This window comes from Syngnathoides biaculeatus, chromosome 3 (genome assembly GCF_019802595.1).
Source record: "Syngnathoides biaculeatus isolate LvHL_M chromosome 3, ASM1980259v1, whole genome shotgun sequence".
Taxonomy (NCBI): domain Eukaryota; kingdom Metazoa; phylum Chordata; class Actinopteri; order Syngnathiformes; family Syngnathidae; genus Syngnathoides; species Syngnathoides biaculeatus.
In genome coordinates this window covers 15,231,319-15,258,534 of record NC_084642.1, presented here as the reverse complement: position 1 = coordinate 15,258,534, position 27,216 = coordinate 15,231,319, and the positions used below count along the sequence as shown (strand labels likewise).

Sequence of the window (27,216 nt, the reverse complement as noted above, 5' to 3'; positions counted from 1 at the left end):
GTGGCACTTGGCCCAAAAAAAAAAAAAAAAAAAAAAAAAAAAAAAAAAAAAATCAAAAAATCATGAACACCCACACTGATCTACAGGATTTCATGTGATGCAATTGTAAAAATCCAAAACTTCCATAAACAAACCACACTCCCATGTCCCCCAGTGAATCCATATACAGTAATCCCTCTCTACATTATGGATCACTTATCGCAGATTCAGTGAATCGTGGATTTCCGGACCCCGAAAAAAAAAAATAAAAGCTGCATTGTTACGTTCCAATGCACCATCCTCGCTGCGATTACATGGACCAATGAAAAAAAACAGCATTTACCCCTACTTAGCGGGATTTCACTTTTCGCGGGTGGGTCTTGTACCAATTAACCGTGAAAAGCGAGGGATTACCTACGAGGACTTTCTAGAACGGACCTAGAGGAGTACGGATGAGCTCACCGGGAAGTTTTAGCTTCCTGCAGCAAGAATTGCAGCGATGTTTGGCCCGGTAGTTCCGAATGGCGTCGTCGCCCAAGTTGGCCGGTCCAAAGATCATGTCGTAAGACCTGGAGATAGGAGTCGGTCACAAAGTGTGGCGTGAAACAGACGCAGAAGGACAACCCTGTGAGCTGAAATCAAGGCTAACCCACTCAAACGCAAGGTAGCGTTTGTGATGGCTGAAGGTTTAAAATGTTGATTTGAGACGGCAGCGCATCCAACTGGAGAAATGTCAGAGTGACGACAACGGATTTTGGCCGGGTTTTCAATATCAGAAAAAAATAAATAATAAAGCTGACACTGCCCTCTCCAGTGATGGATGAAAGTCTCCATCACGCTGAATATCCCAGGCTGATTGAACGTGGTACAAATGTGTGCTTTTAGTATTTTTATACACAGATAACAGAAATTTCAGCTTGGAATAAAATATAGAAAAGACGCATATTCTTCACTTGTGTCATGTTTAAAGCAAAAGTAATATTAAGGCACTCCAACATCAGCTGCTACTTGTTTGGTAGCTCAGCAACTGCTCCAAATATTGACACACTTGCCAGGCCGCCACCGTCCTTGCACCTTCCGGCGTGTGGGGAAGGCCACGAAAACGGAACGCGGTGTGAAAACAGCTCAGTCGGCAAATCAGACAAATATAACCGCGCGCATCGAGTGGCTGAAATAAGTGGCTGTAAGTCAGCATTTTTCCTCACCAAAAATATTTCCAAAGGTGCGACTGACATGCAAATGTCACCAGATGTTAGGAACACCACAAGTAACCTCGAACCTAGAAAAGTATTGAACAGGCCAACTCGTATTTATATAATACTTTGTACAAAAGTCTCTGATTGCAATAACAACTTCAAGACACCTCCTGTATGGAGAAACTTTCTGTGCAATTTTGCACCTCCCTTTCTTCATGCGTTCAATACCATTCTCCTGTGTCATTTCACATTTCTACCCACAACTTGACTTCTGATCTTATTCGTTCTACTTTCTTTGGATTACTTGGGTTGTTCCCAACATCTGCTGAAGTTTTCAGGTCAGCAGCACCTTTTGGAATCTACTCAGTGAGAAAACTGGTGACGTGTTTAATACTTATTTCAGCCCCTCTATGCGTGTGTGTGACATTTCTTTCATCTAGCATTTTTCATTAGGTCAAGCAAACACATGCGAACTCAAGGGTCATGTGATAGTTGCGGTCATACCCCTTCTCGCCGCTCTTTATAACAGACGGATCGGTCAGAATCTCTCCCACCCCTGAAGAGAAAGAGTCGAATGTGATGAGAGGGCCCCCGCCGATTAGCGAAGTGTCACTTGAGAGGCGAGGTGACGTTACCCTGCAGGTCGAGGACCAGCAGCTCGCCGCGCGTGTACTCGTAGGTCCAGTGGCTGAAGGCCAGCATGGTCTCCTCCAGGAGGTTGGTGGGAGCGATCTCGTCGCCATTGTTGTTGTTGAACTTCCGGAACTCTCCCGTGATGCACTCCTCGATGGCGAACCACTGGCCTGCGGAGTGGCAATAGAGCAGGAACACCTCCAGGAACCTGCACGCGCAAAAAACGGCGGCGCATTTAAAAAATGTCTTATGGCTTTTTATTTATGAATAATCCATATTGCACATTTAGGATTTGAGCCAGATTCATGTTGCAAACATTTCCATCTATCTATCGGCGGCTCAGCTGGAAAACATTGGCCTCACAGGTCTGAGGTCCAGGGTTCAATCCCAGACCCACCTGTGTGGAGTTTGCATGTTCTCCTCATGCCTGCGCAGGTTTCTTCCAGGCACTCCGGTTTCCTCCCACATCCCAAAAACATGCAACATTAATTGGACACTCGAAATTGCCCCTAGGTGTGATTGTGAGTGCGGCTGTCTGTCTCTATGACCCTGCGATTGGCTGGCAACCAGTTCAGGGCGCACCCCGCCTCCTGCCCATTGACAGCTGGGATATGTTCCAGCACTCCCCGCGACCCTTATGAGGATTAGCGGCTGAGAAAATGGATGGATGGATATCTCTTCTTCTTTTCCTTTCGGCTTGTCCCGATATCTACCGTAATTTCCGGCCTACAAGCCGTCACTTTTTTCCCCAGACGCTTTCAACCCTGCGGTTTATGCGGTGATGTGGCTAATCTGTGCATTTTTTCTAACGGCCGCAAGTGGGCACTCGAGTGGAAAAGGTAAGATTGAGACCGGTGGAATATATGTGCCCAGGAAGTGATTTTACCAGCCTTGTTAGCGCTGCACTAGCGCTGTGCTAGCATGTTGCTGCTGTGTTACTGGCGTGTCTCAGTGATATTTACCAGTACGTTTTATTTTAACAGGCCCTGTTCGCTTTAGCATGGCGCTAGCGTTAGGACTAGCATTAGCGTGGGTACCATTAAACTCTGTGTACGGTTTTTCTTTGTAAATATCTCGTGTTTCAATGTGGGCACTTGAGGCTTTTACACAACTGTGGCGTATGTATGTGGCAGATGGTATTTCCTTTACAAATATACTCGGTGAGGCTTGTGACCAAGTGCGCTCTCTAGGCCGGGAATTACTGTATATATGTACGTATCCATCTTTTTTTTTTTTTAAATAGCTTGCCCTAATTAGGGTCACTGTCGAAGTTTAGTGTATCCCAGTTGACTTGGGGCGGTTAGGTAGGGTACACAAAGGACTGGTCATCAGTCAATCCAATCTCAGAATACAAAAACGAAACAAAACAAAAAGCTACCAACACATTGGGTGTATATGGACCAATCGCAGCCTAGCTCTTCATCCCAATATGCAAGTGATGAGGCAGCAGTGTTGAGGTTCAGGCTTCAAATCTCTGCTCAGGTCTTGCATGGTCTCCATATGCTTGTGTTAAGTTAGCATAATTGGTAAATTGTCCATGGATGTGAGCATGATGAATGGTGTCTACATGGACCTTGGCACCAGTCTAAGGCATACCCTGCCTCCTTTTACGTTTGTAAGAATGTTAAAATGTTACTGAAAACGCTACATTTTTAATTAAAAGTGTTATGACGACAACGGTTTGAGACTGGAACACTATTTTTCCATAACGTCTGATGTGGAAAATGGTTTTCAAAATGCCAATCATTTCATGTTCAGCCAAGAGAATCATTTGTAAAGTATTTCTGAAGCACTTTTCAGGAGTGTGTTGAGGGGCAACCAGTTCAACAACACTTCTAAAGAGAGATGTGACACTCCCAACCAACATGGGGAAGAATAAAAAAAAAATAAAAAGTGGCCAAACAGGCTTGTTCAAAGGGAATGTTTTTTTTTGTCTCTGTACTCAAAACAAAGAAACTGAGGAGGACTTCATTCTCATTGGAACAGCCCACAGATCAGGAGTCTTCTATTGCAGTAGTTATGCTATGACACGGAGTTTACTCCTCGGTGGAAACAGAAAGTCCAAGTATTTACTTGGGCAGAACTCACCGAAAACTATGCTGGAACATGAAATAAATACACCATATGATAAAATAAATAAATAGACTGCCAGGTTTAATTAACGTGTACATTTTCTTCTCATTTTCTTTATTCTGATAAAAAAGGTAACCCCCACCCCTCCACCAACTCAAAAAACTGATTAACTTTAGGACAGGTGGATAGCTACATAAATACAGCAGACACAAAGATAGGCAGCTAGATGAGAGATAGCGAGATCTTCAGGCTTACAGGCAAATGAAAACATGACCCGGCCCGTCCAGTTTGGTGAGAAACGATGTGTTGCTATCCTTGTGCCAACATGAGAACAAAATGTGGAAAACAAGTTATCTAACGTGGTTAAGTTCTTTAAAGGACAAGAACAGTACAACGGCTGAAATAAGGAGTGAACGCGTCACCAGTTTTCTCACTAAATATATTTCCAAAGGTGCAAATGACAGGCTAATTTTATTAGATATTGGGAACAACCCACAAAATCCCTACACACAAAGAAAAACAGAAATCATGTTGTTTAAAAATGTGATAGAGAAAATGTATTGAATGCCAACTGGTATTTAACACTGTACAAAAGCCTTGTTTGCAATGACAGCTTCAAGATGGAGAAACCAGTCCGGTCCCATGGATTGTTTTGTTGTGATTTCAATTCATTCCTCCAAACAAGCAATTTTAAAAATCCTGAAGTTTCCATGACCTTCCTTTTTGGACCTTCTTTCCATAGATTTTCAATTGGATTCAAGTCAGGATATTGGTTGTGCCATCCTAGCAGTTTTTTCCCCTTTAAAACCAATTGAGAGTCTCTTTGGCAGCAGAGCACGCTTTGCATTATTATCCTGCGGAAACGCTCCCCCCATGTTTCAGTTTCATCATCCTCGTAGAAGGCAGCAGATTTTTTTTTCCTTCAAGAATGTTGCTTATGCTATCTTCTGTAATGTGAAGTTTACAAATAGCATTTGCTGAAAAGCAGCGCCACATCATCATGTGCCCACCTCCAAACTTTACTGTTCATATGGTATTTTTTGAATAATGTGCAGTGCCATTTTTCCTCCAAACATGGTGTGAATTACGGCATCCAAAGTATTCAATTTTCTACGCATCTCCCAAAACTGAACTGTATTCTCCAAACTGAGTTCTTGTCTACTGCCCCTGGAACTTTTAGCAAGGACGCAAAGACTTCCGTCTCCCCATCCTCTTCGTCCAGCTGCTCCGGCGGGATCTGAGGCATTACCAGGCCACCCGAGAGACGTACTCTCTCCAGCGTGTCCTGGGTCATCCTTGGGGTCTTTTTCCTGTTGGGACGTGCCCGGAACACCTCACCGGGGAGGCGTTCAGGAGGCACTCGGATCAGATGCCCCAGCCACCTCATCTGACTCCTCTCAACGCGGAGGAGAACCGGCTCGACAATCACCCCCTCCCGGGTGACCGAGTCTCTCACCCCATATCTAAAGGAGAGTCTGAACACCGTGCAGAGGAAACTCATTTTGGCTGCTTGCATAAGGGATCTTGTTCTTTCGGTCACGGCCCACAGCTGGTGCCCATAGATGAGGGTAGGAACGTAAATCAACTGGTAAATTGAGAGCTTCGCCTTAGGTCCATTTTTACCACAACGGACAGATACAAAGTTCACATCACTGAAGCTAGTCGACCTCTGGTTCCATTCTTCCCTCACTCGCGGACAAGACCCCACTATGGTTGTCCGGTCTCTCACCCTTTGACCCAGGATCTTTTTCCCATGGGTGACCATACCAGGGGCTTGAAGCCCGAGTCAACTTAGCCACTACGAACATTTGGACACAGGAGGCGTTGATTGAGTTGAAATTGAGTTCAACAAACTTTAAACGAATTTTAAAATGAACATTTTTTCCAGCAATGGGGTCCTGCGTGGTGAGCGTGCTTACTTACTTTTAGGTGTTGTCTTGACTTTCCATGCCCTATTGGATCTTCCTTTCTTCAGGTGTTCAGTATTTTTCCTCATTTAATTTCAAGTTATTATTAGCATATGAATTTCTGATCGTGTTTGTTCGACTTTCTTTGTATTGTACTTTGTACTTGGCTTGTTCCCAACATCTGCTTTAAAGAAATATATTTCATGAGAAAAATAGTGACGTGCTAAATACTTATTCAGTCGCTGTATGTTTGAGGGGTGGTGAGGGTGCGGTGCCCTGGGTATTTAGGACAATTTTGCATTGCTGAATCTGAAACTGTCATCTGTTTCTCTTCTTCAGGTCATTGTGGTAATTTTTCATTTATTTATTTTTAAATCGGGTATTAAATTGATGACACTGACAGTCAATTTGTGCTTAAGACTTCTCATCTGAGATGGATTTTCAGAGGAAAAAAAAAAAAATCATGAAAAACAGCACAAAACATTTATAGAGATTCCAACAATCTACCCTTGAATGTTCTAAAGATTGGTCTGATTGAAAAAAAAAAACATATCCATCCATCCATTTTCTATGCACACCGCTGAGCATCACATACGCTGGAGCCTACTCCAGGTATCCTCAGCAAGAAGTAAACCCTCCCGATGGTCTGTTTACCTTGGCGAGTAAGGAATAGGCTTCGGTCTGATCTGGTTGAAGGCCACAGTCAGCTTCTGCGCTGCTCGCTGTTGTTGAATTTCCTGAAACCGACCAGGAAATAACAAATTAAGTCTGGAATGTGAAACAAATTTATTATTAACTTCGCGCGCGCGCGTGTGTGTGTGTGTGTGTGTGTGTGTGTGTGTGTGTGGTGTGTGTGTGTGTGTTGGTACCCTGAGACAAAGGTGCAAGACTGTGTCCTCCTTGTAGATGCTCTGCCAGGTCTCGACCACCCCGGGCAGGAAGGACTTTACGATGTACAGGTGTCCAGGCTTGAGGATGTCGTACTCGGACCAGGTGCAGAGGACTTTGAGGGCCCGCCTGAGGCCGCCGCCCATCTCCTCTTTGCTGAGAAACTCGATCTTGGCGCAGAGGCCGCGCTGGGCCCAGGAAGACATGCTGTTGTTGATGGTGTTGGGCGAGCTCTCCTCCAGACGGTACACTGTCACTGGCTCCCCTGATGTGCGAGACAAACATTTAAAGTTAGAGTTCCACTATTGTTCCACATCACATAGTGTCTCACACACATCACATGAGACTGGAGCTCAATTTAGAAACCAACTAACGCGCCGTTGTGGTTTCAAGTGGACAGTCTGAGAGCGAATTGACACGAGCGATTGTGTGGACTGAAAAGAAACAACCTTCTAGTGCAGGGGTGCTTAATGCGCCGATTACGAACGACCGGCGTGCCCAAAAAAAAAAAAAAAAAAAAAAAAAAAAAAAAAAAAAAAAAAAAAACCCTTCAGCCAATGTTCCCTTGAAACTGCGCGCATGCGTAATTGTGCAGATATTCTGCATTGCGCGCGCAAAAAAAAAAATTCAATACAAATTGAAAGTATAACATACAGCTATTCAGTTTGTGGCATTTTACAATGTGATTCAATGAGTGAGGGACGACTGGTTGTTACATCCAATGGCACAATTTACATACGTACTTTAAAAAATGAAAAGAGGAAGCCACCGGTTTCTTTTAGGCAGCACACAGAACTTGCTCTAACAACGACCGCTGCTCCGCCACACTTTCTTTTTCCTAGTTAACCTTACATCCGCCCCCCCATCCCCGCTCTTAAAGACGCACACTCATAATTACAAATGTTACAGTACTTAAGCAGCCCATCAATGTGTTTTATAATGACAGCGTCCACCGCTGCTTTAGTTAGCAACACAGTCTGGGCAACGTAGAGCAAAGACGAGCTAGACATGCTGCTTTTGTTCACTTTCAATATTAATGGAGAAAGTTTATAGAAGAAATAATGTTGTTTTAAGATGCAATGACTGTCGGAGTATGTGAATAATCAAAGAAAAAGTGGTGAAACTGGATGAGATTTTCTCTTTTCCGAGTGGGAAAGGTCTGGTCTGAAGCCAAAGTATAAAGTGCAGGATGAGATGGTATGTCATTTTAAAATTCCACCTTGGCACTGCCTCATCCAGGATGAAAGCACAGACAATACAGTGCACAAAAAGCTAATTCTGTATTTTAAATATAGGAGGTAATATAACATTAACCATAAAACAGTTTGGGAGCACCCCACCCACCACCCCCATTGTTAATAGCTCGCGAGAGGCTGGCTGCTTGAAAAGTCGATATCGGGGTAAAAAAACTCTGGGCACCCCTGTTCTAGTGTGTTTACTCCAGTCCCACAACCCGATATAGTTTCAACTATTGCTGTTGGTTTAGGGGGGAAACAAATAGACATTTGTACTCATTTAAAGGGTCAGTAAATGTTGGATTTGTGTAAAGTCGGGCGTTTCTAAACTGAGTGAGCAAGAACAAAACAAACAAAACACAGACACACAAAAATGACAACATGCTGATGGCAGGAGGTAAAGAAACCACACTTGCCAGTTCGGTTTCACATTTCCTCTACCTTCAACAGTGTTGTAACTGGGCGTGTCATCGGTAACATCACACGATACGTCTGCGTGCACATACTCACCTCTAGGGGGCACCGGCGTAAAGGGGATGCTCTGCGACAATCTCATCAGGTTGTTACGCTCAACAGCTGAAGGGAAAAAAAAATTGTTCAGATGTAAACTGTAAATTATATGAAGCCATTTCATGCTTAAAATATGAGGTTTATTTATTTTTAAATGAACTCTTTGGGTTTAGCAATTAAAAAAAAAAAAGAATCAGTTTTTAAGATGCATTTCATTTGGAAGCATACCCGAGTACTGGTAGCTTTCCATTGGCTTGAAAGGGGATCCGATGGCTGCAGACAAAAAAGAAAAAAATTTATTGTTTTTGCTACTTGAGCATTGTCTGGTAGATCAGCAGAAAACAGCACAAAACAATTCCCCATGTAAAACAATGGAAAATATTGAAAGTACATAAAAACAAAAACAAAACAAAAAAAAAACCTCACAATCTTTTCTGGGTCCGAGGTGAGAGTGGCGAGGTGTGCAGAGAGAGACTGAAGCTACAAATGAAAAATACAAAATGGGGAAATAAACAAGAATTATGGAATTAAAAAAATACTGCAATTACTTTTCTATTTCTTTCTAATAATTATTCATTCACAAACTTCTATGTTTCACAAAAACAACGTGCAGTAAAAACTGTAACCATGTAAAACAAATAATACTGTCATATTTTTCTGAAATTCATTTGTGCATTAAAAAGGCAACAATGAGTCCTTTGTAATGCAGCAGAGCCAGTTGATCGAGACAGAACCGGTTTGACTCGACGTAAAAAAGAAAAAGTTAAACTTTTACCAGTTAATGTGTCTTCTCCGGGGGGTTGGCTGGAATGGGGGACAATAGTTGGGTTAGGGGGAAAAAAAAAAAAATGATTACATGTAAAAAAATGCAGTATACCAAGTTACCCTGAATGCAATGTAGAACTTTCCACAGATTGTGGGATTATTAATAACTCAGACCATATTTCCTGATCAAGTGCAATGTGACGAATTATTGTGAAAAATGTGAGTTGTTTGGAAACAGGCAGATTTCAGTTCATTTTTGCCAGATGCACAAATAAATTACCAGTCATGCCAAACCAGTGACTTCTGGGAAATGTAAGCATGTTACACATTGAAATAAAAGTCAAATTAAATTACACACACACACACACACACACACACACACACACACACACACACACACAACACACACACACACACACACACACCACACACACACACACACACACACACACAGAGACGAATACTTACAGATTGCTTGCTTGGGCTGATTTGACCTGTACTCTTTCCTGGGAGATAAATTTCAAAAAGATATATGGACATATGATTGACATTGATGGCCTATAAGTAATTATTTTTATTGAAAAGATGAATAGTGTGTTGCTATTTTGGTCAGCAAAGGGTGTGGATTTCCTACCGGCACCGAAGTTAGAGGATTGTCGTGGATGAGGATATCCTCAGCTGACACTCTGCTCCGATCCTTTTTCCTCAGAGCTATAGACACAACTCATCATGGTTTCACACTGAACGATTGGAAAAAACAAAAAACCTCGGTTTGTGATGTTTGTGTTCCATATTTAGTAACCTACTTGAATCAGGATGGAGAAAAGCAGGACTCCTGTCAAACTCTGTGAAACCAGCGTAGGAGTTCACTGCTCTGATATGACCTTGACCTTCAGGCTGATCGCGAGAACAGGGTAAGAGAAATTATTATATTTGCTTCATGTACTTTTTTCTTCAGTTACAGACGAACTGACAGACAGACAGACAGGCAGGCAGGCAGACAAGCAGACAGACCTGCAAGCGTGTGACTGTAACTGGGCTGCGTTGTGGGCTGCATGTCTCTTTGGGTGTAGAGTGCTGGAGGTCAAAACAGTCTTTATGTCCTGAAAGAAAAACGTTGTCAGCCGTGAACAATCAAAACTTGTTTGATGTTGTCCAATCTTGGCACCAAACCCACTTTTCAATCAAACTTTATGTTCTTCAATTGAAAACACATCTCCATGCATCAGGTAGGAGTTCTTGTAGTGATACAAGTTTATATAAATATATTGATTTGTTAAGATGCAGAACGAATAAGGAGAAAATCATATCCCATCACCAGAGTTCATTCAAACTCCCTCACGAGAACCCGGAACCCGCCTACACCTGTCAAAAGTATGCTGAAAACCTTCACGGTTGCGAGGAATCATTCATGCAAACGGTCACAGTGCGTGTGAAAACACTTGGACAACATCAGAACCAGCGAGAACAGCCAATAGGAGAGAAAGGAAGGAAAAAGCTGCATGGCTCCCGATCTGGAAGTGGACAGAGGCGAGAAGCGGCAGATGCGACCCTCAAGTCAAACCTCTTGTTTGCACTTCCACATGTGTTGTCCTGTTACCATCTTGAAAGTCACAGCAGGAACCTGGCGGGGGAAAAATATCGCAATCCTTGCTCCTTCGTCTGTGGGGCCAGTGGGCTGTGACGGCAGGGGCGATGGCGGGACGTGGCCGAGCGTTGTGTTCTTGGCTCTGAGTGTGTGTTTGGAGTCTACGCGAAGAGGCAGCCTGGCCCTCGTCGTCGCAGAAAGCCTCATTGACGTACCCCAAAGCACCCTCCCCCCGTCCTAACCCTTGTGCATTGTCTGGCTCCGCGAAGCAAGCAGAAGCGCAGCCAGGCTGAGCAGAGCCTGGAGTCTTAGATACAACGACCACAGTAGGATAGACACACACACAGTTCTCATCGTCGTCGCCCCGCATTAGAGCAACAGCAGATTCACTCTCGTACTTACCGACGAACGCCCCAAACTCTACTGCGGCGCTGTCAGGTGGCTGCTGGTAAAAGCCAGCCAGGGCGAGCTCCGGGTGGCTGGAGCCGCTGGGCTGGGAGGGGGTACTGCTGATGTGGAAGTGCGGCACGCGCGAGGGCACATTGGGCAGGCTGGATGGAGAGTCGGAATACTCCGGCTCGTGTGGACGGGTCAGTTTTCGGCGGGTTAGGGAATGGCCCCGGAAGTGCAGCTCCGGAGGGGAAGCGGCTACAGCACTTTGATCAAAGGCACTGGGAGCAGCACTGTCGGAGGAGCCAGCCTCGGCGGCGAGGTGCCCAAGCCCTAACAAGCCCCTCCTCTTTGGGCTCAAATTGGGATCCAGCCCCAGTTCTGTTAAGGGGCTCTGTCCTACTCTACGGCCACTATCGGTCCTGTAGCCCCCGGTGCCGATCCCAAAAAGAGAGTCTGCGATATTCGCCGAGCCTAAGTAGGCCCCCACGCTCCGTTTCCCCATCACAGAGCCTTTGGAATGGGGGCCGGTGTCTGTCGCCACGGGAATGATGCTGGGGACCACGTTCTTGGATAGGCTGAGCTCCCGGGTGATCTGATTGTGGACCTTGCTGGCCTCAGACGCCCTTTGAGCAGTCAGCGTCTTCAGGGTGTCCACAGTGAAAGCGGACAGGTCCTGCAGGTGACCGATTTGGGAGTCCAGCGTGTGCAAGGAGCGCTTGATGAAGTTTACCTTGTTGCCCACCTCCTTCAGCTGCATGCACATGGTCTCAACCCTGAAAAGGACCACAAATAAACTCCTATTTTTCTCACATTTCCTCAAATACGGTCTCCTACTCTAACAACGCTTGTATCTAAAAAGACTTCAGTTTATAGTCCATTGGTTTCCAAACGAACAGTCTAATACTGCTCTGAAAGCTACCACCGCTATTTGCAGAATGACAATTATTACTTATTATTATCTACTTCACATCCTCTATGAGAAGAGGTTGTACCTTTCAGAAGTGAGGCGTATGCGCTCCTCACTTCCCGTGTGAAACTGGTCGTCCTTTTCATGAAAGTACGTCTCCACGCACTGCTCCTCAAAGTCATGAAGCTTCTTTTGGTCTTCCTCTGTGAGGAATAGCTCTGGAGGAAAGATAAGTTTGTTTTGTGACTCCCCAAAAATGGTGAAAAATATATTGTATTTGGTAGAGCGCAGTAATATAGCAGTGGGTACTGTATGTTAGAGAAACAGAGCAGGAAATACTGTAATTTCCGGCCTATAAGCCGCAACTTTTTTCACACCCCTTCAACCCCGCGGCTAATTTGTGCATTTTTTTCCCAACTGCCGCAAGGGGGCACTCGAGCGGAAAAGGTAAGAGTGAGACCGAGGAAGTGACTTTTACCGGTATGTTTTTTTTTAAACCCTGTTAGCGCCCGCTAGCGTGTTTCTGCTATCTTAATGCCGCGTCTTAGTGATGTATTATTAGTTTTTTTTTTTTTTTTTAAACCGGCTTTGTTAGTGCTGTGCTCCCATGTTGCTACACTGCCGCGGCTGTTTTTAAACCAGCCCTGATCTTGCTATGTTAAGCTAAACTAATGTATTAAAACTTTAAAAACTTTTAGCGGTCCACCCCCATTAGTGCTGCGCTAGCGTGTTATTGCCGTGTCTCAGTGATTTTTACCAGTATGTTTTTTATTTTAACCGGCCTTGTTAGCGCGGCGTAAGCGTTAAACTCTCTGTCTACCGTCTTTGTAAATATCTCGTGTTTCAATGTGGGCACTTGCGGCTTTTACACAGGTGCAGCTTATGTATGTACCAAATGGTATTTCCTTTACAAATGTACTGGGTGAGGTTTATAATCCGGTCGCTCTGTAGGCCGGAAATTACAGTAGTCAGAAATTGGTAGAGGCCAATTTATTTGAGTACTTTTTTTGTTACATAAAGAAAGGTTGTAAACTAAACCCCGCAAATGAAAGGAAAAATGACTTCCATTGATTCTTTTATGCAGAGATCCCACACAATCTACACTTGAACAATTCACCCGCCTGTGCTTTTTACAAAGAACTCAGCTAAGTGGGATATTGCAGCAACTGTGTGGACGTTGACACAGAGACACGGCATCCCCGGAGAGATAACTAGATGACAACTAGTGTGTGTTGCAGAAAATACTGACTACAGGGCAGAAGAGATCAAAGTCGGGTGTAAAAATTAACACCCCGGTGCTAGAGTTGCGCAAGACCTTTATAGATTGGTGTCACCCACATCTGTTACGGCTCTGATACTAACTTTGAAGGTGGAAAATCAGGTTTACTTCACAACCCGCCTCGAGTTCTTTGCCATTGCCGTTTATATAGACCAACAGCAGGGGAAAACAAACAAAAAAAACAAAACAAAAAAAACCCTTATGGCATTAACAGGCAATTGTCTTCTAGATTCAACTGACATACTTGGCCCATAGGTGTACTCCTTCTTTCTCTTCCTGCACATACAGAAGAGTGAGTAGATATGGCAAAGGAGGATGAAGGGTGGTGGGAAGACCGGTTTCTCATGGTAGGCCATGATGAAGTGGTAGCGCTGGTACTTCCACACCAGATTGGAGATGGACTTCACTTGTAGATACACATTGCTGCAAAACAGAACGGGGATACTGGTCACCATATCGTTACTTTTTTTTTTAAAATTGGTCCAGTCAAGCCTCATTTTGTGGCTCCTCTCCTTTTTTGGTTTCTTTAATCGAAGCTTAGATTAGAGTTTGGTACTTGTAAAGTTCACTATCAAGGATATTAAGTTCTAGATGTAATTAAAATGTAGTCAACTACCATGTTACAAATAGCGCGATTATTTTGATGTAGCTATTTAGCTATTAGCTATCATATTCAGACCTTTCAGTTTTGTCTTGTTTCATTTTGCATTGAATGAGATTGTATAGCATCTCGTCAATCCCTGCTAAAAAGTCAATTACAGTAGTTAATATGAGATAAAAGTAACCTAATCTAATTTATTAGTGTTTTGGGTACTAGGAAAAGCACAACAAAAATGTGACTTATTCTTGATATAGTGGCAGCACGAAAAAAAAACCTCACCTATGGAGCGGTTTTATTTTAAATGCTATTGGATTTTGGACATTTGGAAAAAATTGGTTGCACGTACTTAAAGAAGGCAATGAGGAGGTTGACCATGAGTATGTACTGTACAAAGAGGTAGACTGCTTGTAGGAGAGGAGTCAGCCACACCCCATCTGTGCACAGGCCGCTTACTGAGGCCTCACTGTTGTTGGCACATACTGTGAAGAAAAAGTACCCATTAGGACATGTACGTATACGTGCACACACCACACACTTATGCACATCACGCTCCATTACATCCAACAACCAATTCTTGTCTGAAAAGGACGTGACCGCCTATAATTGTAGAGACAAAGCATGTGACACGATCATGTTGTGTTGTATGGATAGATCCCCCACTGATGGGTCTCAGTGTGCTTTTCATTTCTTATGCCCTATTAGCGTGACAGATCAGCTGTGACGCATGAGGGGCTTGGAGTAAAGCTGTCCTGACACACAATCTGCCTTTTCCATCCTCACCGTTCTTACCGTCGATTTCATATGCATACACCTCCCCGTACATCATCCAGTACGGCTGGAAAACCACATCTTTGGCCAGTGTCCAGCTTGGTTCTTCCTGGGGATACAGAATGGCCTTGCGAGGAACTCCGTAGCTCAGCAGGACAATGGCCATTATCACCACAATGTAGAACATATTGGCCACCTGTAAAATATGATGCAGATAGGGAATGAAAAATATCTGCCACATATTAAGTCACGTTTAAGACCGCTAGGAGCATTCCATAAACACCTCAGCACATCACAAGGACTCACGAAGTTGGAATGTTAAAGTGCAGACTTATTTTTCTATGCCCAAGTACCGTAATTTCCTGCTTACAAGCCACAACTTTTTTTCCCCCACACGCTTTCAACCCTGCGGTTTATGCGTTGATGCGGCTAATTTGAGCATTTTTTTCCCCAACAGGCGCAAGGGGGGGCGCAAGCGGAAAAGGTAAGGATGAGACTGGTAGAATATATGTAGCGAGGAAGTGACTTTTACTGGCCAAGTTAGTGCTGCGCTAGCATTAGCGCTGTGCTAGCGTGTTGCTCCTGTGTTACTGGCGTGTCTCAGTGATATTTACCGGTAAGTTTTGTTTTAACCGGCCCTGGTAGCGTCTTTCTTTGTAAATATCTCGTGTTTCAATGTGGGCACTTATGGCTTTTACACAGCTGCGGCGTATGTATGTACCAAATGGTATTTCCTTTACAAATGTACTCAGTGAGGCTTGTAACCAGGGAATTATGGTAACTTATTTTTACACGACAATTATGATTTATGATAGTTGAGTAATAGGAACGTTATAATATTGTACAGTTAAATATTGGGATTATTTTTACATTATTTCCAGTTGGAAAGATGAGTACTGTGCTGGAATGTGGTAGAAACATTTGGAACTCACCATTTTGGCGATCATCATGACGTACGGTCCAGCTTGCTGGTTGACGGCCAAGATATCGAGGAGTCTCACGTACCAGAAGATGATGTTGAGACAGTAAACAGTCCTTCCGGGGACGAAGGCTTTCCCACCGCCGAGCCTTAAGCCGAACCCGATGAAGAACGACACGATGGCCAGGAAGTCGGAGACGTTAAAGTAGTCGTCGAACCACACTTTTATCTTTTGACTTATTTTGCCTGCTTCTGACATAAACATCTGGAAAGGAGGCAAACATTTTGATTCAGGCCAGTAATGAAAAGAACTTTCCAAAAGTCTGCTGAATGACGTACCTCTCGAATCTTCTCAATGGCCGAGGTGAAGATGTAGAGGATGACAACCCACTCATGAGGAGAAGGCCAATCAGGCATTTTCACCAGGACCACGTATGAGTAGAGCATCAAGAAACCCAAATAAAAGAGCTGTGGAGACAAGAAAACTAGCGGTCAAATGCATTTGAAGGAAAGGGAAGGGAGGGAGGGAGGGAAGGAAGGAAGGAAGGAAGCATGAAAGCTTGTATCACAAGGAATGCAGATAGCGTTCGTTCATCAACTAAGCAACTCAAAATCCTTACGTTCAATTTCTATGCCACTTGTACACAATAGGGTGACGAGAAACTGTAGCCTATCCAGGCGGACATTTTGGTGAGCGCCACCGTACAACCAGGACTAGTCGCCAGGCAATCGCAAGGGCTCATATGGATAAACAGCAACAGTGTGAATACACTTTGTACAATTTAGAGTCTTAAATCAGCCAAACATGCACAGGTGGGAGCAAGTATGAGTACCTGGAGAAAATCCAACCTAGCACGGGGGAAACTGCAAACTTCACCCATTTGAACCCAGAACCTCACCACCACACTAGGTGGCCCAACATCGAAAGTCGATGAATCAAACTTTCTGGGACAAAATATGACGCTGCTTTCGTGGGAGGCCATATTCAAATCTTGCAAGCAGTTTGAAAACTACGTAGAGCATCTTTAACAAGATGCTGATAGTGTCATGGAGTCAAGAAAAATCAAGCGTGAAGCTACCATGAACCAATCATCTTCAAGTTCAGTCATATTGCAGAACTCGTGCATATATTAACTATTAAGATATTTTCTCTGAAAAGTGTTTGAATATAATACTAATTGATTCGATCATTTCAAATGTTCTACAGTGGCAGGAGCCCTTCTAAGCAAGACAAATTCTTACTTCACCTTTTATTTTGTTTATGCAGTAAAGTGACAGCAGATAATGTGACTGTGGGAAAGTAGGATAATTAGCATATATATTGTTAGAGGTACACATATGCAAAGCTGATATACCTGATACAACACGTACGAACCGGACCTTTTAAAAACACATGAACCGTAACGCTAAGGGACTTAAAAGTGCTGGGAAATCAAACATTTATCTGATGGGTAAATTGGGAAAAGTGGTGCCATTGATGCATGGAGGTTAAGATGCAAGAAGGCATCTGAGATATGCTAATATGCACTTTCACTGATGCTATCTGCTCATTATTGTCCTTGTAAATAGAACCGAGTGGCAATTCCTGCATATCTGAGAACCTGCCTCGGGCTTATCCACATACAAAGAAAGCAATGCATCACATGGGAGGAGAGGAGATATGAGATAATCTCAGTCGTGAGTGTGAAGGTCGTGGCAGGACAGCTGTGTGAAGGCTGAGCAATACAAATATTCAAAAGAAAAGTTCACAAAATTAGTAGCTACTGTAATTGTTTTTCACAACCCTGAGAAGCACAAGAAAGCAAAGCAAAGTCTTGGATTGATCGTTTAGAATAGTAAATGGCAGTAAGAATTTTTTTCTAACATTGAAAAGTGGTAAATTAAAATGTACCTATTCCTTATATATTATATTCATCTATCTTGTTCAATAATTGGTGAAATGATATATACAGTGTGCAGAATAATGGTGGAAACTACGTATTTGGTGATGAACAAAAGCTCATCTGAATATTAAAGACCCCATGTTGGCAATGACAGAGGTCAAATGTTTCCTGTTGCCACAAAATGTTCACACACACTGTTGCTGGTATTTTACCCCATTTCTCCATGCAGATCTCATTTAGAGCAGTTATCTTTTGGGGCTGTTGCTGGGCAAAACAAACTTTCAACTGCCTACAAAGATTTTCTAAAGCTTTGAGATCTGGAGACTGGCTAGACAACTCCAGGACCTTGAAATGTTTCTTACAAAGCTACTCGGCATCTTGTCATGTTGTCATCGCTTCGCGATGGAAGGAGGTTTTCACTCAAAATCTCACAATACATAGCCCGGTTCATTCTCTCATTTACACGGCTCAGTCGTCCTGGTCGCTTTGCAGAAAAACAGACCCAAAGCATGATGATTCTACCCCCATGGCACACAATAGTTATGGTGTTCTTTGGATGCAATTTTCTCCTCCAAACACGACAAGTTGAGTTTTTACTAAAAAGTTCTATTTTGGCTTCATCTGACCATCAGGCATTCTCTCAATCCTCTTCTGGATCATCTAAATGCTCTTCGTGCAAAGATCAGATGGGCCTAGATAGTATATGTACTGGGTTAAGCAGAGCACTGCAGGATTTGAGTCCCTGGCAGCGTTACTGGTTACTGGTGGTAACAAATTTAAATAAAATCATGTGCCTCTTCAGAGCAGAGACTACCATGATGTCTGTTAAAGTCACCATTATGCGGCTTTGTGTAGAAATGGCATAGACACGAAATGACTGTCGTAAAAAGTGCTCATCAGCTGCGACAAAGCCAATTGGAAACATGCTGTCAATTATTTAACATTTCATGAACAGCACCTTCTCTTACATCTGTTATTAACTACAAACAAATGTGTTGTGAAAACAAGGACACAGAGTAGTCGATTAAAGAATAAAGAACAAATGTGTTGATTGTGTATCATCATCCATCCAGTGTCTGAACCATCTATCCTCACAAGGGGTCACGGGATTGTTGAAGCCTATCCCAGCTACTTTCGGGCAGGACGCAGTGTACACCCTGAACTGGTTACTAGCTAATCGCAGGGCACATAGAAACAAGCAAGTAATCGCACTCACAATCACACCGAAGGGCAATTTAGAGTCTACAATGAATGCATGTTTTTACGATGTGGGAGGAAACCGGAGTGTTCAGAGAAAACCCAGGCAGACGCAAACTCCACCGCGGTTCTCAGAACTGTGAGGCAGATGCTCTAAACAGTGGTCCACCTTTCCACCTGTGTATAATTGCTAGTATTTTAAATGTACATTAACATATTTGAGTCCACAATTGGACTGGAATAGGCCTCAAATATCTCACGAACAAAAATCTGACTGGCCATGTTGTTCTACGTGAACACAAGTCACCTACATTTATAAGGATGTGTTACCTAAGCTAACCAGGAAGAGGAAATGTGGGAATATTGATGTGTCATGATCCATGTGTCATTAAGCTGTCAATATCTAAAGCAGAAGTACTGATTATCTGAGTGTCTGATAAGACTTTGTGCACCTTGTCCTTTTCCCTTTTGTCATTATCGTTTCACCAATTACCATTGTATTGCACTCTTTGAGACTGAGTAGTATTAAGTTTTATCTGTGCAATGTAATTTCAAAGAAGAGTGATGTAACAAGTTTAACAGCTAGTATATTTGCATGTATGCGTCTATATAACATTTTTTACTGCTAATCTTTGTAAATAGAGTGGTGCATTGGTTTTCGAACACAATCCGTTCAAGAAGGCTGGTTGAAAACTAAAACGTTCAAAAACCGAAGCACGTTTTCCAATTACAATGAATGGAAAATGAAATAATGCGCTCTAAGCCGAAAAAAATATTTAAGTGATTTTTTGTTAGCTTTTCCTGATAATAAACTGCATAGTAGAAATACATGTATAGTTTAAATACTTTATATAATTAAATCATTTAAGAAATATATTAATTTTTTGCTTAAAATTTAAGCTTTAGCCTAGTAGAGTATGCTAGGCTGGGAGTGCCTTGCCGTATCTGTAGCGACTCGGCCCCCAGCCTTGTAAACCTTTTTTTATTAACAAAAGTGCAGAATAACTTTAAACTAGCAATAATGAGGGGGAAAAACATTTTTTATTTGCACAGAAAGTACTTAAAGTGTAAAAAAATTAAATTAAATTATTGCCGTCTTTTATCCACTTTTTTGAAGTGGCTCATAACAACATCATTGAAATTTTGCAGTGCTCCGCAACATTCAGCTTTATTCAGGTGATGAAGTTCTACAAATTTATGGATGTCGTTCCTTTTAGCGCAGATAGCTTTAATATCGGCACTTGAGATCGACATCTTTCCTGCCTTCAGCCTCATCACATGACATCTGACATCTCCTCCCTTCCTCGCCAACACTATCCCCAGCTAACTGCTGCTCGTTCACGAAAACAAGAAGCAACTTTTCAACTTCCTCCAAGATCTGTGGCCTCTGCTTGGTCAACACGGTTGCTCCTTTTGCAAAATCACTTGCTTTGAGGGCATTCTTGTCTTTAAGAATGTTGCTGATTGTTGTTGTCGCCATGCCATACTTCTTCAATAGCTCAGAAACACGCACACCAGATTTGTATTCAGCGATCAAATCCTTCTTGAAGTCCACAGTTTTATGCATCACTTTCCTTTTTTCAGCACCAGCAGTTCCACTCGCCTTATTTGGAGTCATGCTCGGGGGTTAATGGTGCTCAATTTGAAGAAAAAAAAGTCACTACAGTACTGGGAAACATCTGCGAGCAGAGGAGTGTGTGACTCAACTGGTTGCACTGAACACATTTGTTGTCTTTTCCGTTTTTTCGGGGGTGCGTTCGAAAGCACAATAACAAATCGTTGTGGGTTAGCTGGTTGGGGTGTTCGAATACCGATTTTCATGACAAAACCAAAAAAAAAAAAAAAACCCCTCAAAATTTTCGTTTGAAAACCGATTTGTACGAAAACCAAGACGTTCGAAAACGGAGGTACCTCTCTACTTGAAAACTACGAGCCTTGTTGCATCTCTTACTCAGACTGTAAATCTCAAAAATTGGATAAATGTATTGTTTGCATACCGTGTTTGACCAAAACTTGACAATGGGAGCGTGGTAGAAAGCGTAGATTTTCCTGTTTAATGGCAGCTTCCTGGGGCGAACATGCGTCTCCATGTCCGTCTTCGTATCCGTAGGGTCGTTGGATCTGGCCTCCTTGAACACATCCTGCAAAGAGCTCAAAATTAATAGGGAAAATAAAAAATGCGAGCACAGAAAGGAATAGAAACATGGAGGGAGATTCACTGAGTGTTTCTAACCATTTGGATGTCGTCCGCGATGTTCTGGAAGTTGTTTTCGCTGTCCTCCATGGTAATCTGGTGGTCGTCCTGGCTCTGTGGGATGTGAGCCATCTCGGCCTTGGACTTGTACTCCAAAAGCAGAATGGCTGGAGGCACCAAAATACTCAGGATCACCTAGAGACATAGACATAGTGAGGTGGTTCTCTTAGTTTGCCCCTCTTGCTTAGCTTAAAGCAGTGGTCAACAGACCACCTGACCGCAGACCGAAACATATGGTACCGGGATGCCCATGGAAAATAAATAAATAAATAAATATGTTATATAAAAATGTATCATCTAACTTTATTTTTTTGCGGAGGGGTTGGTGAGTTACCCACATTTCCACTGTCTTGCCTCTACTGTCACCTACTCACCCCGTCTGTTTGGGACAGTCTTGTTGTGTAGTCCTCAATCACAAAATAGCGGATTTTCCGGACTACAAGCTGCGACTTTTTTCACACGCTGTGGTTTATACCGTGATACAGCTAATTTGTGCACTTTTTCTAACGGCCACAAGGGGGCTCTTGAGACAAGGGGCACAGCGGAAAAGGTAAGAATGAGACTGGTGGAATATACTGTTAGCGCTGTGCTAGCTTGTTGCTGCTGTTACTGCCGTGTCTCTGATATTTACCAGTCAGTATTTAACCGGCCCCGTTAGTGTTAGTGCGGCGCTGGCGTTAGCGCGGTGCTAGTGGTAGCAGTAGAGTTTGCGTGGGGCTAGTGTTAGTGCCGTGCTAGTGTTAAACTCTTTCCGTGTATCGTATTTAAATGTCTTGTGTTACAATGTGGCTTTCAATGTGGGCACTTGCGGCTTTTACAAAGCTGTGGCGTATGTATGTACTCAATGGTATTTCCTTTACAAATTCAGTTGGTGAGGCTTGTAACCAGGTGCGCTCTGTAGGCCGGGAATTACGGTAGTCATTTTCATCACCACAAATAGCATTTGGAACTAAATTAACTGATCTGTGGCACCATTTGATCACCCTTCTGATGGGAACTCTTCAAACTGGGACGGTTTTTTTTTTTTTTTTTTTTTTTTTTTTACATCATACAAGGAAAGTCAAAGGCCGCTACTCCGCCGAAAACCAAAACCAAAAATCTAAGATGGAGCATGAACCTTGTACCAGGAGTTCTTGCGCATGTTTAGTCGCCCCATCCACATGTCAGACAGCAGCAGCTGGGTGCAGGTGTGCGCCACAAAGGGTCGCAGGTGGGAGGAGACGGCCAGCTTCAGGCAGGTGGAGTTGCTCCAGTTCTTCAGCTCGTAGGTGAGCAGCTTCATGGCCATAGTTTCGTCCTGCCTAAACGACTGCTCCAACAGGTCCACCGCCAATGTGCCGAACTCACTGGAAAAAAACAACAGGAATCATTGTCAGGCTGGAATGTTCCTTTATTTAGCAATTCACCCCCCAATCAGGAGAAACGGGTACTGCCTGTAAATACCTCAGTTTATAGACAACTATTCAGACACTAAATGGTGCTGAGCACATTTTTTAGATTGCTAAATGGCTACCCAAAATATGTAAATTGGCTCTCAGATTAATAAAAGGGTAGCACACTTTCTAAAAGACTTCCCTGCTGTCTTGACCAACGATGATCTTTCCAGGCGACTGATGTGATCACTGAACAATGTTTTGTGTGTCCATGTTTATATTCTGGGGTGCTAAGCAACAACCCCCCCCAGCCCCCGTTCCAATCACCGATCTTATGACAAGATGGAGCCACGTCTATTTAAATGACTTTCATTTACTGTAGCACATTAGTCTGCCATGAACAATCAAGTATGTCGTAGGAAATTAAATTTTACTTCGCTGCTCAAAAAATTATTCAATTTAGAAGAGAAAAATGTATCTTTGCAAACGTTTATGACCAGGCCTCCTAAAAGAATCGGAATAGACAATTGTTTGCAACCAGAATCAAAATGAATCAAAACCAGATTCGGGATCGTAATCACTCAAATGCAAACAACGGCCAACCCAAATGACGTAGTGCAAGAAGAAAGCTGAGTATTCCTGTTTTCATTAGGTTTCTCCAGGCTAACGTGCAACCCTCATTCTACATGTCGCGGGACACCTACTTGGAGTACTCCTTCAGCTCCTCCGACGTGTCATCCACCACATCGCTCTTTTTGGCCTCGTAGCCCATGGAGCGGCAGAGCTTGCAGGCCACCAGGGCCTTGGCCATGTTCTCCTCGCCGTGCTGCCAGAAGAACAGTGACATTTTCTGCCGCTTCATAAGCACGGCCCAGACAAGCAGCTCGTTGAACGGGTAGGGAAAGCGCCGCGTCTCCGGGTCATCGATGTCCACGATCTCCTCCTTGTTACGCTTCTTGTTCTGCTCTTTGGTGGACTCCAGCTAAGGGATGAGGACAGTTAGAGCAGCAAAAGGTTCAGTTTCAGATATATTGTAACAGTAGCACCTCAAAAGGTATAAGCAGAACCTCAAAAAGGTTTATGTTGACCAAAAGTTGATAGAAACATGCCTCCATAGAAGCGCAGAACTGCAGTGTTCAACCTGTTAAATTGTATGGTCAGTAGGATTTATTTGGACTGTGTATTTTGCGTTTTCTTTGTCTGCTCTGAAACTCCTATTTCAATAAGTTGGAGTTCTGTTATATATTGTCAAGATATTCTGTTAGACATCATTATAACTCACAAGACTTATAGCACGACACCCAGAGTCTTGTCCGATACTGTCAGACAATTAGAAAGTGAAAATAAATGAGGTACGTGGAAAAATGAGAGACATTGGCATTGAGGACTCAAATTTAATGCCAAAGTCGATTTTTTGGCAGATACGAAATTGGACTTAATTCGCTTCTGCTTGTCTTGGACAACTGGATCTACACATGGATCTGGTGAGTACGTCGTTGAGATTTACACAGAAAAGTTTGAAAGCCTATAAAAGTCTGGATGCATAAAAGTACTTCATTGGTGGATCTGTTCTCAATCAGGAATAAATCCGACAGTGACGGGGAGACGGCTCGTGAACATGGAAGTGTATTCAGCCACACATTAACCTTTGCCGGAATCCATCTATCTTTTCAGCTACTATTAAATACAAATACCAATATTTAAATAAATGACCCCTGGTTTTACACAAACTCTTATTTATTAAGTATGATTGGGAAAAAAAAAAGAAAAAAAAGGAGGACAGAGTCGTCTTCAAGGAACGTACACGAAGTGATTCCGGCCACATGTTAACCTCTCTGCTGCGACAGATTGTTCATTTTCTTTATGAGCCAATTTGGCATTATAAATATTCCTTGGTCATTTTAGATTGAGAAGAATAGTTCCTACCTGAAATGAAGCGACCGCTACACAGGCGTCTATGTATTTTTGTTGGGCACCATCCATCATGTGTAATTGCCGAGATCCATTGATATTTTCTGGTCTTTTCAGCTGGTATTCCATAGAATGATCTCTATGAATATCTGTCTCGTCTGTTGTGACGACCAACAGCACAACAGGTCTCGGGCAATTTGAAAAATCTGCTCTGGTTTAGCGGCTCCCGCAGTGCAGAGCAGCGAGGTTTGACCGGCAATATGGCGCCGTGCAAGTTGTGACGTCACGTGCACGACCTTCTATACACAGTGCTACCCTAAGTTAGGTACATGTACAACGTTATGACACAGTCCAATTCAAATCGCTACAAATCGAGTAGCTGAAGGTTGCCTGCTCATGGAAACCCCCGGGATAACCTCGCATGGTGCGACAGTTTCAAGGTTTGCTTCATGTTTTATGAATAGCAATGTTTACTTATTTTTATACCTGTAATACTGTGAGTGAGTTTGACCCTGGAAGAGATTAGTGTTATATTGGGCTCAGCTACCATTTTGGAATGGATTGCATTCAACTTTAGAGGTTCCGCTCTATTATTTTAAGTGGTTTGTTGTTGGCTGTGAGAGGCTTTAGATGTTTTCTTTACCTTTGGTTTGTAAGGCTGAGCAGTCTTGATGAAATGATTGTGCCTGGTCTTCTCTTTCTTATCAGCTTGCATGCTGAATGACTCATGACTTTTCCTCAAATGAGAACCCGGCCCCATCGGGTGGCGCCCAGACCTCTGTTGCACACATCGGGGAAGAACGTTTTTTTTTTTTCATTTGCATTTACGATGGAAAATGAGTAAACGATAATTGTTATACACAAGTGGAGGATTGCAGCCACTCACCCTACTGCTGCCATGGAGATTATTGTAAATGATTCTAAAGCGTTTCCTGGTGTAGTTGCACCTGTAAGTCCCACCCATTAGGTACTCGATAACTAGGCCAATGTCAATTAAGGTGATCTTGTAGTTTGGAGGCAGGTGGCTCTGTGAAAGGTCCCAGTGAAAAAATGGTGCTGTCGAGATTGAACTGACTTTTACTCAGGAGGTGAAAATGTTTTACACTGACCTGTTTGACATCTCTAACCAGGTGGAGGAGAGTTGGATTGTTTGGAGGTTGTTTCTAAAATGAAGAGGAAAAAAAAAGTTGAAGGACATCATTTGTAAACTTAGTGGTTTGTTACATGTGCGTGTTTCATAACCGTACCGTGTTGTAAAGCTCCTCCAAGCGACTGATTGTCAGGAAGCGGTGCATACTGACACCGTTTTCAATCAGCAACTTGACAAAGTCCACTCGATCCATCACAAGTGCATCGAGCATGGCTTGCTCCAAAGAGCTCACCTGTATGCACACATACAAAAAAAAAGACAAATAAATCAGAACTTTGACTTTATAATAACTCATTAAAACAAATCAGGGAAAAGACAAATATACAGTTCAAATGAATGTGAACCAAAATGCCAACGTTTCAAAATAAACAGTACCACTGGGGGCAACTTATGATAACTAATGTAATAAGAGTGTTATAAGACACTCGTGGCCCTCAGGGCTCCTCAGACAGCACCACTGTGGTCATTTGAGAATATGGGCTCATTTTGGGCCAGTCCAAAGGTTTGGGGCTAATCCTAAACTAAGCAAACACACACACATACCAAAAGTTGCTGCCCGTACACAAACACATGATTCTTGGCAATGTCCACACGGTCCCACGCCAGGGTCAGGACTAGCTGATCGAAGGCAGAAGCATTTGTGCCTGAAACACACAGGTGAATTTTATTTTTTAACACACAAGGGGTTGTCAGGAGAATAATTCCGGATTACCTCTCACACACATCGAAAACACGCACCCACAATTGCGTGTATTAAAAAAAAAAAATCTGCAGTGTGTCTGCAAGCATTTTAATTGTGTGTACGAGAGCTAATCCCGAATTATGTCCCAGACACATAGTGTACTAGCGAAAGATACAAATTTCCAGGGAAGCTAAGCCATATTAACTATGTGTCCCATGAGCCAGCTAACAGGATTAGATTAAATAATCAGTCCGTTCGCCTTTTACATGTGAAAATGGTTGAAAACAGTGCTTAGAGAGGACCTGTCGTCTTACAATCTCTGTTTCAGTACATCTGAACGGTGTTTGATGGTGTTTTTCCATATCTAACTAATTTAAGCATGCATTTATGGGCCTTGGGTCTTCTCAAAACTTTTCCCACAAAGTTGGAAGCATACAATGGTCCAAATCATTTTGATAAAAATGAAAAAGTCAGATTTGAGAGAGAATTAAGGGCTCCACAAAAATCCTAATTGATTCATCTACTGCATTGCTTTGGTGTGTCCCAGATGTTTTGTCACATTTCCTGAACTTTAAATGGATTGTGGGTGTAATGGCAATGACTCAAGAGGACAACATTATTCCCCTTTGCAAAACATTTCTAGTTCCAGCGGCAGTTATGATTTAGCAAACCACAAACTTCCCACTACAGATCATGTCTGCTCAACGCTGTTTGGTGTATCATAAATACTGTAGTAAAATTGGAAAGAGAAAGGGAGACAGCCTTTAACCATTTCAAGGAATATGGCAGTCATTAAATCATAAATGAATGGCTTTTTTTTTACCCTCAACTGTATCAAAGTACACTTGATTAAAGCACCCGCTAACTTTATATTTATTTAAAACAATTATTCATAGTCGTGTAAATGTCCAGTTGTTTTTCTGTACTTAATCATCTGCAGGTTTTAAAGAAGTCAGATTTAAGACGTTTTCTTGGCCACATTGATCCAGCAGACGTTTAAGAGGTTCAAACATTATATCAGATACTGGATTTTAAAATTTTCAATACACCAGTATTTGGACACATTATTTATCAACTGCGTGTTTTTTGTTGGTGCTGTGACTGATGATAATTTAAAAACAATTA

The 27,216-nt window shown here is 42.8% G+C and overlaps 1 protein-coding gene across 1 annotated transcript in view; it reads right to left on the bottom strand.

The window, feature by feature from the left end:
• LOC133498092 (transient receptor potential cation channel subfamily M member 7-like) overlaps positions 1–27,216 on the bottom strand; it is a 56,564-nt gene that overhangs the window by 1,796 nt on the left and 27,552 nt on the right. Inside the window, 29 exon segments of the mRNA XM_061814515.1 lie at positions 442–548; positions 1,680–1,731; positions 1,811–2,016; positions 6,443–6,525; positions 6,658–6,941; positions 8,422–8,487; positions 8,650–8,694; positions 8,848–8,901; positions 9,197–9,225; positions 9,655–9,692; positions 9,821–9,897; positions 9,993–10,083; positions 10,201–10,289; positions 11,177–11,940; positions 12,160–12,292; positions 13,598–13,776; positions 14,301–14,433; positions 14,744–14,918; positions 15,655–15,906; positions 15,981–16,109; positions 20,719–20,862; positions 20,955–21,110; positions 22,093–22,321; positions 23,053–23,330; positions 24,903–25,037; positions 25,146–25,286; positions 25,369–25,422; positions 25,507–25,641; positions 25,953–26,053. Coding sequence (XP_061670499.1) covers positions 442–548; positions 1,680–1,731; positions 1,811–2,016; positions 6,443–6,525; positions 6,658–6,941; positions 8,422–8,487; positions 8,650–8,694; positions 8,848–8,901; positions 9,197–9,225; positions 9,655–9,692; positions 9,821–9,897; positions 9,993–10,083; positions 10,201–10,289; positions 11,177–11,940; positions 12,160–12,292; positions 13,598–13,776; positions 14,301–14,433; positions 14,744–14,918; positions 15,655–15,906; positions 15,981–16,109; positions 20,719–20,862; positions 20,955–21,110; positions 22,093–22,321; positions 23,053–23,330; positions 24,903–25,037; positions 25,146–25,286; positions 25,369–25,422; positions 25,507–25,641; positions 25,953–26,053 — 4,359 coding nt within the window.